Source organism: Acipenser ruthenus, chromosome 12 (genome assembly GCF_902713425.1).
Source record: "Acipenser ruthenus chromosome 12, fAciRut3.2 maternal haplotype, whole genome shotgun sequence".
Taxonomy (NCBI): Eukaryota; Metazoa; Chordata; class Actinopteri; order Acipenseriformes; family Acipenseridae; genus Acipenser; species Acipenser ruthenus.
Genome location: NC_081200.1, coordinates 20,140,728 through 20,156,707, shown reverse-complemented (window position 1 = coordinate 20,156,707; position 15,980 = coordinate 20,140,728). Strand labels below are relative to the sequence as shown.

Genomic DNA, 15,980 nt, shown 5'->3' with positions numbered 1-15,980 from the left:
CCACGCACCCTTAAAACTTACTGGTCTATCTGGACCTGTTTTAAAAACATCCACGCTACCTTCAGTGCTCCGTTTCCCTCTTACTCCACCTCAGTTATCACCTCATTCTTCGTGTTCCTTCGAAACAGTCACCAAAAAGTGTCTTCCATCAAAAAGTAGGTGCTTCAGCCATTCCATTTTTTCATAAACTCATATTCAGTTCTCCCAGCCCTATTCTCGCTAACTCTCAACTCTCCTTACTCCTCCGAAGCGTCTTCCTCCCTCTTTCATTTGCCTATCACGTCAGATATTCTTTTCAGTGTATCTTCATTCTCAGAGTTGGGTACCTCTCTGCTTCACTCAATAAAACTCTTGAAGCTCTTTTTCTACTTTTCTGGTTTTTAAGATGCTCTGAGATTACAGCCTCCTCTCATTCCTTCATTCCCTCTCTTCACCGTTGCAGTAACAATAGGTGAAATGTCAAGTTCGTTTTGTTTCATTCCTCGCATACTGCATTAATAAAATACTTTGTTTTTACCTAATCAATAGCATTGTGGGGTTTGTTGTGGACAAACCCTCATTCACTACGTCATTCATTTATCACCTGTTCATTCCCTACTGATTATTCATCACTATTATAAATACCCTGTGTACTCACTCCGCACTTTGCTTTTGTTTTGTTTTTGCAAGCCCACATCCCACCCCCTCTCACCCTCTTCAATTACTTTTATTCTCAAAGCTATTGGGGATCAACTTCCTCCACCGACGGCCAGACACGAGCTCTTCAATCAAGATAGGTGAAAAACCAAATTAGTTTTGTTTCATTCCTCACATACTGCATCAATAAAATACTTTGTTTCTACCTAATCAATAGCATTGTGGGGTTTGTCCTGAACTACTAAATGTTAGAATAAAACCTGTTCAACTCTTTTTTAATGTTATGGAACATACTACCAGATGTACCACCTATCACTTCTTTTTAAACACAGGTGTTTGTGGCATTGCTGGCGTGTCCGTCTTCGCAAACCTGATTGTGACCAACTTCATGTTCACGACTACAACTGCTACCATGCAAGGGTCTCTCCAGCCAAGGTAAGTGAAAGTGTAACACAACACAAATTCCAGGGCTGCACAAAAGAAATTGCATATCCCAAATTAATCTTTCGACTGCCATGAAAAAAGAACTGCGTCACCATAAAAATTACACTTTTACATTGTTCTATCAATTTCCTTGTTAAAACGCAGGGGTGTGCAATTTGTATTGCCCAATGCCTGAGACAACAAGATTTGTGGTATGGACAAGTTTTGCTGTGAAACTTTGCCTGTCAGACAAGTAGTTTTGATTTATTTTCCCTATGTTCGTTCTGTTGTTAGAAAGACACTCCAGGCATATTTGTAGAAAGCCACGCAAATTTCTGAAAACTGAATTGGGGAAGTGTGGCAATGTGCCCCACCCCTGTGTGCATTTGTGTGTTATATGTTAAATGTTGCGTGTGTTTATGTTGGTGTATTGTAGTTGGTACACGGGATATAATGTGGGTAATGAACATGAGTAGTTAAAATATATAATTGTATTTAGGCACAGGGATTGCACTTCACTTCACATGCATTTAAAGTAGTTAATAATATGTAAGCACGGGGTTGCACAGATTTAGTTCATGTGCTGGGATTCAAGTGAATAATTAATTGGTAATTGAATCCCAGCACAATTGTATATATAGATGCACATTTCAGTCAATCGGGGTTGGGTGTTTGGTGAGTAGTGAACGGGAGAGAGAGGAGGGGAAATAAAGTTAAATATTAATAACAATTGCTATTGCGTGCTGGTAGGACCAGCACAATGCTTGTTTGTTTATTTTTACTCACCGTGTTTGTGTGTCTGTCCGTCCACCGTTTGTTAAGTGTTAGTCCGTTTTGTTTGTCTGTTTTATTTGGCCTCAAGTGCCGTGTCCTGTCTTCTGTTTTGTTCAACCTTTTTATTTTCTGTGTGTTAATAAAACGCTGAGCGCCGCAGCGTCTCAGATTCACTGCAACAACTGTCTGTCTGTGTGATTCTCTCTGGCCTGAAGTCATCCCTGCAGCTAGCCTGTCACAGGAAGTCAATCACATACACAAACATTTTAAAAAGTGTTTACATCCCACCCCTATTACTTCTGATTGGCTAGCTGTGGAAGAAGTTGATCTTCTGTTGGTTACAAAGAAACCCAGAAATGGCTGCCTGAGTGGAAGGGTCTCTGTCAAAACACAGGCTAATCTTTTAAACTTAAGGTATTATTTACATTTTTTTGTAAATGAGCAAATAAGTTATACTGCCTTATTAGTAGATGAACCTGACAGTTAATTAAAGTTACAATATATACTAGCAAATGTGTTCCAAACTGCACTGAAAGAAACATTTTCTTACATTATGCTATACATTTGTTGAGGTGAGGTAGTGTCACAGGGAACATTTTGTGTATCTTGAAGAATTTAGTGAACCCGTCAAGCTACAATGTAATTAATCACTAATTGGTTGATTGTGTTCACTGTTAAATAAAACCAAAATCCGACAAGTTACTACTTTTGTGTGTGTGTTTTGTGCGACGGGCGGTGGCAAGGATTTTTAAGAAGGACAAGTAGATTTTTAGAGCATTTTGTCCCTTGGACAACAAGTTTTTTTCAGAAATGGCACACTCCTGAAAACGATTTACAAACACACAGTAAAATGATGTGGTTGCCACAGTTTCAACAAAATAACCTGTTCATATAGGAGTTGATGACTTGTTAGAACTTATTTTGTAATGTGTATTCTTGCTTTGCTGAAAGATGCTTTTCTGTGTATTTCAGGTACACCTTTGGCTCCGCCCTCTTCATGGGCTGGGTGGGAGGAGCAGTGCTGGTAGTGGGTGGGATCATGATGTGTGTGGCCTGCAAAGGAATGGCACCTGAGAAGACTCAGTAAGTTTCTATGGCAACCACCGTAACTTATTGCCCTGAATAACAGCCCTCAAAGGATACAAGTAGTATTCCAAACCTCTCTTTTGAGTTCCACATGCAGTAAAAACTTGCTACTAACTCAAAGGGATTACCACTGAAATTACATAGAAGTTTTGTGACACATTAGTAGTGCAATAAATAGTTTCCTATATACAGTTCTTCCTTGATATTTCACAATACGATAAATCACCAGTTGGGTTCATTCGTGGTTAGGCCATATTGACATTAAATTATACAAGCACTATATTTTACTCACTAATTCACTGTTTTAATTATGTAACACCTTTTGCTACTGTTCCAGCAACAAACTAAATGGTATTCAATGTTACTTTACAAAAGTCATGGATTTACTAGGGTAATATGTAGAACGGAGTCTGGGTTGGGAATGTGGTATTTTTGGTTAATGTTTTTAAAGTGGTAAAATCATTATTTTACTTTTTAATTTGAATTGCTTGTCGCACAAAAAGTTAAACTAGGGTTTAATTTGCTAACATCTTACATTATGTTTAGAGAAAGGGAAACAGTTATATAAACCATTCAGATGACTGGGTTATAGGAAATATTTAATCAGAATATATTCCAGGAACATATTGTACAATTATTTTGCTTAAAAGGACAACGCTTCAGGAGCCTCCTGAGGACAGAGTGATCAGTTCATATATACTCTGGGTTAACTCTAATAATTGTTCTAATTTTTGCAAAAGAGGAACTTTTAAAATCTAGAACCAAATAATGAAGGGGTCAATTTGACAAACCCCATGCCATTAGGGTGCTTATGTAACTCAAGTTCTCTTAAGCACTGCAATTGTTTATTTCTAATTTGAAAATTGTATTCTCCTTACACTCCTTAGTTTCTTATTGTTGTATGTCATAACACACATAAAATGATTTGCTTAAAATTGTATCTACATTGAAAGTATGGTAAAGCATAGCAAGTATTGTAAAGCATATTAAAAACATGGCAAAACATGGTAAACTATTGTAAATCCATAGTATATTCGTAGGAAAAGCATGGGAACATTGCAAAATGACTATAGTAAACTTTTATCAGGGTACAAGCACTCAGTTTGTGTGTAGATACTCCTGCAGACATTTTAAGTGGATGAGTTGATGAACTGCGTATCATGTAGCGTATCATGTAGCCTGCTTTTTCTGTGTTTTTAGCTACAACGCAGTAGCCTACAAAGCGTCTAGACCCAACACCATCTACAAGTCTGGAGATGAGAGGTCCAGGCGGGGATTTGATGATGACTACAAGAAAAGCACAACTCGCAGCGACGATGGCAGGCAAACACAGCCTTCTAGATTTGACTACGTGTAACACCGGTCTGCAACTAGGGAGGCTATCACTGAAATACAAACCGCAAACTGTCATAGAACAGGGGATCAAAGATGGGTCTATGCAGCTTTCATTGACAACCAGTTTAGCCAGGTTATAACAGATTAGGAATTTGACAAACATCATAGGATTACGTCCAGGTCATAAATTATAGTAAAATGCATATTAAAGTGAATTCTCAGGACATTGGTAATCCTTATTATTAAATGTATTTGTTGAATATTTGTGAGCCTGTTTGCAAACATTATGCTTTGATTAAGGATTGCCCCAGTGGCTCTAATTTTCTACTCCCCTTTATGGTGTAATAAATTACCTTTGAGTAGAACCAGCAGATTTATAGTACCACATTATGTATTGAATGCACAGAGTCCAGGTGCATAATTAGCAGGCTCCTTTCATTTTTTTAAAATTAAAAATCTATAACTTAAAAATTACATCATAGCACTGTTAAAGGCATTAGCTGAAGTTGTCTACTTATTGTTTTAACGCAGCTTTAAATGACAAAATCCCAGTAGAATTTAACCTTAAAGGAAAGTGGAACATGTGAATATATTCCCTATCCCCAGTTCTGATTTACAGTGCTGCGCTTGCATTTTATTCTTTTACTTATTGTTATTTCTTGTTTTTTATAGTTACTGTATAAACTTTAAATAGACTGATCACAGTTTTTTGACCCATACTGTGGTTTTTATCAAGTTCAAATCCCCCCTACCCCCCTACCCCCCCTTCACCCCCCCTTCACCCTAAATAACACCACAGGCTTGTGTATGACCTGTGAAATACCAGGCCTCATGAGTTACATGAAAAGTCTGTTTTGATTAAACAGTTTGATATTTATGAATACAATCATTCTATACATTTTTACAGGCTAGAAAATATTTGTTTCTGTTTTTAGTTAATAACAAAGTCATGATTGTTTTATACATCCAACACATAATCAGATTAATAGAAACTCCATTTTGTTTTATAATAAAAAGTTTCTAGAAATGTAGGTTTAAGTAAACTTTAGTAAAATGTAGGTTTAGGTAAACTAGGGCCTAAGCTGCTGTAAATGGTCCTAGTCATTAGTAAGGACTGACTGATTATTATAGCTGAAAAGTATCATGTGTACCATGTCACATCTTCACTGTACTAAGATGCAAAGAATGGAAGTTGCACCAAGAGAGTTAACCAGTACTGTAATTAATTAGTGCTACATTAAGGCTGTAATCATCTGTCTGTCTTTTGTTCTTCATATTTGTATGACTTGAGAAAAATGCATTTTTTTCATTAAAGTTTTCAAAGTATAACCTTTTTACATTTTGTATATACTTGTATCTTTTCCTATATAAATGCATGCTTTTAGATATAAAATGAGCCATTGAAACTGTCAAATTTAACAACATAAAATACAGATAATCAATTATGGTAAACCAAACAGGCCATGAATAAATAAATCATTATAAGCAATAATAATGATTTATAATAATAATAATAATAATAATAATAATAATAATAATAATAATAATTATTATTATTATTATTATTATTATTATTATTATTATTATTATTATTATTATTATTATTATTATTATATCTTGATCACAGTGCAAACACTTATACCATCTACAGCACTTTCAACAAGACCCTGCAGAACAATAAGGTAAAACTTCTAAATTTGGGTTTGTCTGGCTAAAAGGCAGATCGTGTTTTACTAACCTGCTTGATTTTTTTGAGGATGCAACATCGACAATGGATAATTGCAAAGCATACAACATGGTTTATTTAGATTTCCAGAAAGCTTTTGACAAAGTCCCACATAAAAGATTAATTCTCAAACTGAACGCAGTAGGAATTCAAGGAAATGCATGTACATGGATTACTGAGTGGTTAACATGTAGAAAACAGAAAGTACTGATTAGAGAAGAAACCTCAAAATGGAGCGAGGTAACCAGTGGTGTACCACAGGGATCAGTATTAGGTCATCTGCTATTCCTAATCTACATTAATGATTTAGATTCTGGTATAGTAAGCAAACTTGTTAAATTTGCAGACGACACAAAAATAGGAGGAGTGGCAAACACTGTTGCAGCAGCAAAGGTCATTCAAAATGATCTAGACAGCATTCAGAAGTGGGCAGAATCATGGCAAATGACATTTAATAGAGAAAAGTGTAAAGTATTGCATGCAGGCAATAAAAATGTGCATTATAAATATCATATGGGAGATACTGAAATTGAAGAAGGAATCTATGAAAAAGACCTAGGAGTTTATGTTGACTCAGAAATGTCTTCATCTAGACAATGTGGGGAAGCTATAAAAAAAAGGCCAACAAGATGCTCGGATATATTGTGAGAAGTGTTGAATTTAAATCAAGGGAATTAATGTTAAAACTTTACAATGCATTAGTAAGACCTCACCTAGAATATTTTGTTCAGTTCTGGTCACCTCATTACAAAAAAGATATTGCTGCATGCAAAGAAGAGCAACCAGAATTGTCCCGGGTTTAAAAGGCATGTCGTATGCAGACAGGCTAAAATAATTGAATCTATTCAGTCTCGAACAAAGAAGACTACGCGGTGATCTGATTCAAACATTCAAAATCCTAAAAGGTATAGACAGTGTCGACCCAGGGGACTTTTTTGACCTGAAAAAAGAAACAAGGACCAGGGGACACAAATGGAGATTAGATAAAGGGGCATTCAGAACAGAAAATAGGAGGCACTTTTTTACACAGAGAATTGTGAGGGTCTGGAACCAACTCCCCAGTAATGTTGTTGAAGCTGACACCCTGGGATCCTTCAAGAAGCTGCTTGATGAGATTCTGGGATCAATAAGCTACTAACAACCAAACGAGCAAGATGGGCTGAATGGCCTCATCTCGTTTGTAAGCTTTCTTATGTTCTTATCTGTGTTGACATGTATTAAAGGGCCAGTACACAAAACTTTTAGTGAGTACTTCACATAACAGCATATTTCAACTAAATATTTTAGTTTTTTTTTTTTTAATTAAATAAGCTGCTTGTCTTGTGGAACTTTAAGTAAACATCACTAAAAAATCCTCATAGGATTTGCCTAAGAAATCTAAAATCAGGATTGTTTTATTTCATTACATTTTATCCATACAACAAAATAACAAGATAGACCACCTCTGGTCCCCTGTGGATGCAGACCAGCAGTCTGAGAAAGAAAGAAAGTTAGGTTCAATAAGATACAGTTTAATTTGCTAAAAGCTCGCAGTATGCTTTAGTAGATGTATGAATGCTATTTAAAACTGAAACTAAATTATTATAAATGGCAACATGATCTTTTAAAAACATGTTTTTATTTTATAACAAAACCCAGTACAGCCACTTTAGTAGTTAAAGTCTTAGCCATTTACATGTTTTCTTCTTCAGGGTCCTTGTAGGGTTGGTCGAATGATCATTATGGTGTAGTGCAGAACGGCAGAGAAAGGTAGACAGACAAGTTGAGTTGATAGAGGATCTGTCCAAACTTTATTTGAAATAAAGTTGCCACGTGCAGCAAACAAACTCCACCAAAAATAAAATAACTTATTTTGTTTTCTTTAACACACACACACACAAAAAATAGTTAAACAAACCAAACTTCCTTTAGCAGGCTAAAAACTATTACCTCCGGCATTATACGCTGTACCTGATACAAGCTATATACCTCCTCTCTCTCTCTCCAACTGAATCCCTTTATAGAGCCACCCATCTGTAACTCCTCTCCTGGGACTCAACCAAGATTACTAAAACCCCATTCATAAGTTACCATACAAAATATACTTTATCATTAAATATCAATAACTAGTATAAACATTAAAATTCAAATCATGCAGAAATTATTGCCCAAACCCATAACTGAATAGCATGTGGCTTAGTTTAAATAATAACTACTCCCCCCTGCTACTACTGGGTGCATCCAAGGGTCCGGCTATTAACAGCAATACGGTAAATAAAACTCAAAGTGCCCGCATTACATCACTTCTGGTAACCCGAAGTTATATTAGTCTCCGCCCACAAAATGGCGCCTTCTATCTCCTCCCGCCTGCTGAATGGTAAGTATTTCTAATCTTTTTTTTTCTTTAAGTTACTTTTTATTAAAATAATTAATTTTAAAACACCACAACAATCCTCCGTGCAACTAACAGCAAGATAATATGTGCAAATATACATTTATTTAATCTTTGCGTGTGCTAATGCTGATCGCACGGCAAGCGGAAAAATGTGCACCTTTTCCCGTTTGCTGGGAGATTAAAACTGCATTCCTGTTTTCTTTTCCCTTCTATCGCTACCATCATTACCCCGTGTATCACGGCCCTTCACCATACAAAGGTAAGTATGTTTTATTTATTTTTTTTTTTTATTTTTTTGTTTTTTTTTCACCACACAATACAATACATTAGTACAGAATGAAACCATGCTGTCCCCGTCTCAACAACAGTATTTATTTTTTTCCTCGTTGCTGGGTTACAACAAATATTCCAAGTTCAATCGAGTTGTAAATAAATATTTCAGCATCCCGATATCATTCCATACACAGTTCACATGGGACGGACGCGGCACCGTCACAGTCCTATTGAGCGTGCTGCATATTTTAATAGCGATCATGTGCTGTGGTCAAGATTTGGCCCATTGTGTCCAAAACACAGTCATTAAAACATGAAAACACAAACAATGCTCTAGATCACTGTGAGTGGTGTGGTAAGAAGCAATTATCCAAATAACGGTAATTTCAAACACAAAAGTTCAGTTTATTTTAAATTCCAATCATCCCCTATACCAGCAGTGGTATGGGGGTAAGACAGCTGGTTTTCAGTCACCAACAAAAAGGTTCAGCAAATAATAACAATCGTTTATAATCCACCCGTGCATGGAAAAGGGCTCCAGAAAAGGTGTTATTGTTGTGGTGCTGTGCAGCGGTAGTGATGCTCAGGTAGTGGTGCTGTGCTGTGCAGAGGTAGTGGTGCTGTGCTGTGCAGCGGTAGTGGTGCTCAGGTAGTGGTGCTGTGCTGTGCAGAGGTAGTGGTGCTCAAGGGTTTGTGCTGGCTCTGTGGCTGCAGCACCCTAGCTTCTGCTCATCTGCAAAACAATAACAACAAACAAACCAAAAAGCACTCCAGCGTGCTAGTATTTTCAGCGTAAGGGGCCGTACTCACGTAGCTGCATCCCCTTTGGACAAAAGCACAGCCTTATAAATAATTTCCTTGCCGAGAGGAGTTAGTGGTTCCTATTTTTTATATTAGATTGTTACACCTTAGATTGGCAAAGTTCTCCTCTTCGCAACGTGTATTACAAAATTGGATGTTTTTAGAATGTGTAAAATAACTCGCAAAGACTGAAAATAAACAATATTCACAAGATAACATTTATTTTGTGTACTCATCATGTTTATATACAGACCATTAGAATCTAAGTAGATAATCACTCTATGCAGATTTGATGATTCTCAATTACTTTTGCTTTCTTTGTGATGGTGATTTTTATTATTTAGGCACATGAATGGGAGCAGACTCCAGGAACAGTATTTACGGAGAGCATAAAAAAATGTAACGTTAAAAAAACAAAAGTTGTGGCAATCACTCAAAGAAATGGGTTCTACTGGCAGTAGTACAAATAAAGCCAGTAGCATTTGATTGGAGGGTAACGTATTTGATAGAGAACAGTTAGCCAATGAATTTAATATAGTTTACTACAGTTGCAAACAACCTAGTTACCACACTTCCAACCAATTCTGGTTAATTTGGGAGTACTCAAGTACATAATTTCTATGAAGACAAAGGGGTCCAGTTAGATTCCTTCACCTTCAGTAGAGTATCCACTGCAAAAATCTTTAAGATAAAGCCATAACATGTGGAGTTCCCCAAGGAAGTGTGCTGGGTCCGTTGCTGTTCTTGCTGCTTCATGTTAATGACATGAAATCAGCTTGCTCCTGACAACTTTTTCTTTACGCTGATGACTCTGCTCTTCTGGTGTCCAATAAGAACAAAGACACAGTAGCGAGCATCTTGAGTGCAGAGCTGAAAAACATCAGTACATGGCTTTCTGACAACAGACATTTCATCTCTGCATTTTCCTCTTACAGCTGCTAATGGTAAAATTTCTGTCGATGTTCTCAGTTTTCAAAATGTTTGTTGTATTTTTGGATTGATAATAATTATGGCATTTCATTGCAAATTGATTTTGCTTGTTTTTTCTCCATGGGTGCAATACATGGATCCTTCTCTGACTGTATTTTGACTCAAAATTTCCAAAAGCAATTCACTGTGCTTTTTCCAAGGTTTGTTTTCATTCTGATGTTTCATGAAAGTCTGTACCCTTGAACCATAAGCAAAGTCTTTCAATAATTTGCTGTTGGCATTGCTCTGGCAAGCTTCTACAAGGTCATGTGGAGTCTGCTCTTCTAGGTCCTGTACATCAGTGTATGTAAAGATTCTATTAAAAACTTGAATACAGATGCACAATCTCCCATGGCTAGCTGCAATGCGGGAACATTTCTTGTACTTAACATCAATGCAGCTAAACACATTTGAAAAAAAAAACTCTCAACTAAGACCATGTCTTTGCACTGGGAAATCTTTCCCCGCTGAAGCAGCTCCTGGACAAGTCTCTTCTGCATAGAGTCCACGTCAAGACCCTTTTGTTTTGCAGCTTCCAAAGCAATGTGGAGGTGTTTGCAAAGACATATGAACAATGCTACAATTACATTTTTGTGCATCATGAAAATGAAGATAATAAAATTATATACATACTGTGTACAGTGGCTCTCAAAAGTATTCACCCCCCCTTGGACTTTTCCACATTTTATTGTGTTACAACATGGAATCAAAATGGATTTATTTAGGAGTTTTTGCCACTGATCAACACAAAGAAAGTCCATAATGTCAAAGTGAAAAATAAAATCTATAAATTGTTCTAAATTAATTACAAATATAAAACAGAAAATAATTGATTGCATAAGTATTCACCCCCTTTGCTATGACACACCTAAATAAGCTCTGGTGCAACCAATTGTCTTTAGAAGTCACATAATTAGTTGAATGGAGTCCACCTGTGTGCAATTAAGGTGTTTCACATGATTTCAGGTTAAATACACCTGTCTCTGGGAGGTCCCACAGTTGGTTAGTACATTTCCTAACAAAAACTACATCATGAAGACGAAGGAACATTCAAAGCAAATCCGGTAAGGTTCTTCAAAAGCACCAATCGGGTAGGATATAAGAACATTTCCAAGGCATTGAATATCCCCCGGAGCACAGTAAAGTCCATTATTAAGAAATGGAGAGAATATGGCACAACTGTGAATCTGTCTAGGCCGTCCTCAAAAACTGAGTATCCGGGCGTGAAGGGCACTAGTCAGGAAGGCCACCAAGAGGCCTATGGCAACTCTAAAGGAGTTACAGTCTTCCACGGCTGAGCTGGGAGACATTGTGCATACGGCAACAATAGCCCGGGTGCTTCACAAAACTGGCCTTTATGGGAGAGTGGCAAAAAGAAAGCCATTGTTGAAAAAAACTCACATCAAATCTCGGCTAGAGTTTGCCAGAAGGCATGTGGGAGACTCTGAGACCAAGTGGAAGAAGATTCTATGGTCTGATGAGACCAAAATAGAGCTTTTTGGCCTCAACGCTAAGCGCTATGCTAACACCGCACATCATCCTGAGAACACCATCCCTACCGTGAAGCATGGTGGTGGCAGCCTCATGCTATGGGGATGCTTCTCTGCGTCAGGGCCTGGAAAGCTCGTGAAGATAGAGGGCAAAATAGATGCAGCAAAGTACAGAGAAATCCTGGAGGAAAACCTACTGAAGTCTGCAAGAGACCTGGGACTTGGGAGAAGATTCATCTTCCAGCAGGACAATGACCCCTAACATACAGCAAAAGCCACACTAGAGTGGCTTAAAAACAAAAAAAGGTCAATGTCAGTGACCCAGTCAAAGCTTGGACCTCAATCCAATTGAGAATATGTGGAAAGAGTTGAAAATTGCTGTTCACTATAGGTCCCCATCCAACTTGACAGAGCTTGAGCAATTTTGCAAAGAAGAATGGGCAAAAATTGCAGTGTCCAGATGTGCAAAGTTGGTAGAGACTTATCCAAATAGACTCATGGCTCTAATTGCTGCCAAAGGTGCCTCTACCAAATATTGACTCAAGGGGGTGAATACTTATGCAATCAATTATTTTCTGTTTTGTATTTGTAACTAATTTAGAACAATTTGTAGATTTTATTTTTCACTTTGACATTATGGACTTTTTTTGTGTTGATCAGTGGCAAAAACTCCTAATTAAATCCATTTTGATTCCATGTTGTAACACAATAAAATGTGGAAAAGTCCAAGGGGGGGTGAATACTTTTGAGAGCCACTGTATATATACTGTAAATATACAAGGCTGTATTCACATGGCCACACTTCATAAAACTAATGTATGTCATTACTATGCAGATGAGAAGAAACAAAATACATCCATTAGAAGCTGCAACACATTTACAAGTGTACTCTGGAAGAACCACAGTGTACCACCAGTTTTCTCTGCTGGTTGACAGAACAGTGCATCTGTAGTCATCCATCCAGTGACATCGCTCTATCCAGTCCCTTTGTAGAAGTTCCTCAGCTGCCCTCAGACCTGTTGACTCTTGGGTTGGGTTGCCCTTGGGTTGGTCAAACGTCCAGCTTCTTGTAGCCCATCAAGGTATCTACAGTAATAAGACAAAATAACACTTGTTTGAAACATAACATAATTTATGTATATACTAACCTGAATCTTACTACATAGTAAACAACATACCTGTAATACTCCATAACATGTCCACACAGTAATAGTAGTAGATCATCCAGTCGGCAGTTGGCATACCCATTCAGAAACTGACATTTCACAGTGAGAAAAAATCTGAAATTATAAGTATACATTTAACTTTTCTGATTTCATGAAAGCCATAATCAACTAGCAATATTAATCTCAAACCAAAAGTTCTGACAGCAGTATTCTCACAGTTATTTACCGTTCAGCTAAATTATTTGTTTCACTGTCCTCATGGAAGGACCGCCTTCCAAAGGACGACCACATCTGACCACGTGTAATCCAATTTTCTTTAATGTAATTGGCTGCCTTAGGGTGGACAGTCTTGCAGTGAGATGAAAAAACCTCCTGAAACTGACTCCTGCAGGGAAAAATGAAATCACTGTACACCTGTGACATTCATTCCGTTACCTTTCAGGATAAACATTCACACAATACATGTTATTGTTGGATGTCAACTTTAGGATGTAATTAGTGGTAGTCTACTGCTGGCGTAAATATTGGTTTAAAAGCATGTGCAAACTTACTGTTGTGCAGTGCTTCAACTGAAACATTAAGGCCATTACTTTATTCTGCTCCTCCTTCAAACTCGGCCCAGTTATCTCTGAATCTTTCTTCGTTATCCATCTCTGAACTGCCTAAACAGTTATGGCACAAACAGACAGTGCATGCCATTACTCTTAGTTGAAAAAAATCGAGAGCATTAGAATTTTAAAACCGTTTTGAGGCAGCCTGAACAACAAACCCCTTAATCACCAGACATGTTGGGCGCAATGCAGGCACTCTTATCCTTAAATGTGAAACATTTTAAACAAGATGGGCTTTTCCAAACTTATTTGGACCGGGATGAGTGGTGGGCAGTAGGCTATTGTACTTCACTTCAGCTGGCCATGTAAATTCTAGTGTTATCACATTAAACTTCTATGTTAAACTCTCAAAACTTGTGACACTATACCTGTACCTGTGTTACATGGAACCAGCAAAGCAGAATGCATGATTGAGGGAAGACTTATTTTATTGATTTTATTAGTTTCTGGTCCTTATCCACCATGAAGGCCCTGAAAGAATTTGTATACATGATACATTATTCTGCTTATTTTACTTCTTTAAAAGAAATAGTAACTTGCAAAGCAATCACTGTGATTTCATAAGCATCATACTCTGAAAAGATGTATTGATCAATCTCATATTTCAAACATTTAAAAGGGACAATAAGCAATTGCTGCAACAGCTAAATGGCAGTTGTATTATGCTTCTTTTTGGTGAAAAATGCACCTTGGATGGAATGAAGGATTCCTGTCAGCAAATGCCTGCAGTGCTTGCTGTAACACATGGATTGTCTCTGTGCTTAATATAATGTAACCTATTGGAAATCCATGCCCGAAAGAATCCCTGGCCACCATGGCATAAATGGCATATCTGTAAGAGGAGAGACCTACAAAAGAAGCAACTGTCAATTACACAATAAATACACAATCATAGTATAAACTCAGGAAACGTGAAAATACTGTCCTCAAATGTTGCCTTGTTGGCATAACCTGGAGAGTATATAACTTTATTAGCATCAATGTTGTTTTATTTTCAATCAAACCTAATTAAGGTTCTTTAAAAAAAATTAACAAGTACATTGTGGGCTACACAAAATAGACAGCATTAAGTGACAGCACTAAACACAATACTTCAGAGACTAAGCTGTATACCATGGCTGACTTGGGATGGGATTTGGCAATTATGTAAAAAATTACCAGCATATGTGGCGTCAATGAATACTAAGTTTTGGGCATACTCCTCAGCCTTCCTCCTCTGATATGCTGACCGGAGCATAATTATCAAGGGTTGATCAATTTCTCTTGATAGTGGCTGATAGTAGAGTACATCTTCCTTCAGGTCACATTTTAGGAGCCTAGCCACACTGGTAGCATCATTCCTGTCAAATCTGCCTTCAGCCTTGTATTTGGAGGATAGATATTTAATATCGGTTGGAGAAGGATAAAATGCTCTGTTGGTGGGATCATTGTACCCTCTTTCTCTGGACCAACAGCTCACTTCCACCAGGATTTCATTTGTTTTTTGCCAAGAGCAATGAGCATCTGAATAAAAGATAGCAGGGACCAGTCAATAGTCTTTGTCCAGTCCTGGAATTTCTCTTCATTGTCATGTCCAGTATGTTTGCATGTTCTTCTGATTATTACAGCTTTCCTTGCACTCACAGCAGCGCTCACAAAGCTCAATGAAACATAAGCTGTGCAACCATTAGCTCGCGTTTCAATGGGGTCACCGTTTGACTTTCCTTTGGGCATTCCACTACGTTCACACAAATACTGTTTGTATTGTCCATCATGTTTGAAACGGGTAAATGATCCATATCCATTCTCTTGAAGTGATTTCAAATACTCGTCTATGAAACTGTCTTCCAGAGGAACAGAGAGAGAGAGAGATCAGAGGAGGGGGAGGAGGAGGGAAAGAAAAGGAGGTCAGATTTAGAGAGGTTGAGTTTGAGGTGATGCGAGTGCATCCAGGAGGAAATAGCAGACAGACAGGTAGAGATACAGGAGGAGATAGTGGAGTCAGAGGTGGGGAAGGAGAGGAAAATCTGAGCATCATCAGCATAGAAATGGTATGAGAAACCATAGGATGCGATGAGGGGGCCCAGGGAGCGGGTGTAGAGAGAGAACAGGAGAGGACCCAAGACTGACCCTTGGGGGACTCCAGTTAAGAGAGGGTGAGGTGTGGAGGTTGCTCCACGCCAGGTTACCTGGTAAGTGCGGTTGGAGAGGTAGGAGGAGAACCAGGCCAGAGCAGTGCCAGAGATCCCCAGGTCAGCAAGAGATGATAGTAGAATAGAGTGATCAACAGTGTCAAAGGCAGCAGAGAGGTCGAGGAGAATTAGGACAGAGGAGAGA

At 37.9% G+C, this 15,980-nt stretch overlaps 1 protein-coding gene across 2 annotated transcripts in view; it reads left to right on the top strand.

Moving 5' to 3' along the window:
* LOC117416645 (claudin-18-like) overlaps positions 1–5,019 on the top strand; it is a 29,778-nt gene extending 24,759 nt beyond the window's left edge. For both annotated transcript variants that reach the window (XM_059034676.1, XM_059034677.1), the window contains exons 3-5: positions 969–1,071; positions 2,806–2,916; positions 4,120–5,019. In XM_059034676.1, coding sequence (XP_058890659.1) covers positions 969–1,071; positions 2,806–2,916; positions 4,120–4,276 — 371 coding nt within the window. In that variant the 3' untranslated portion in view covers positions 4,277–5,019. The remainder of the gene's footprint in view (positions 1–968; positions 1,072–2,805; positions 2,917–4,119) is intronic.
* The last annotated feature ends 10,961 nt before the right edge of the window (positions 5,020–15,980 follow it).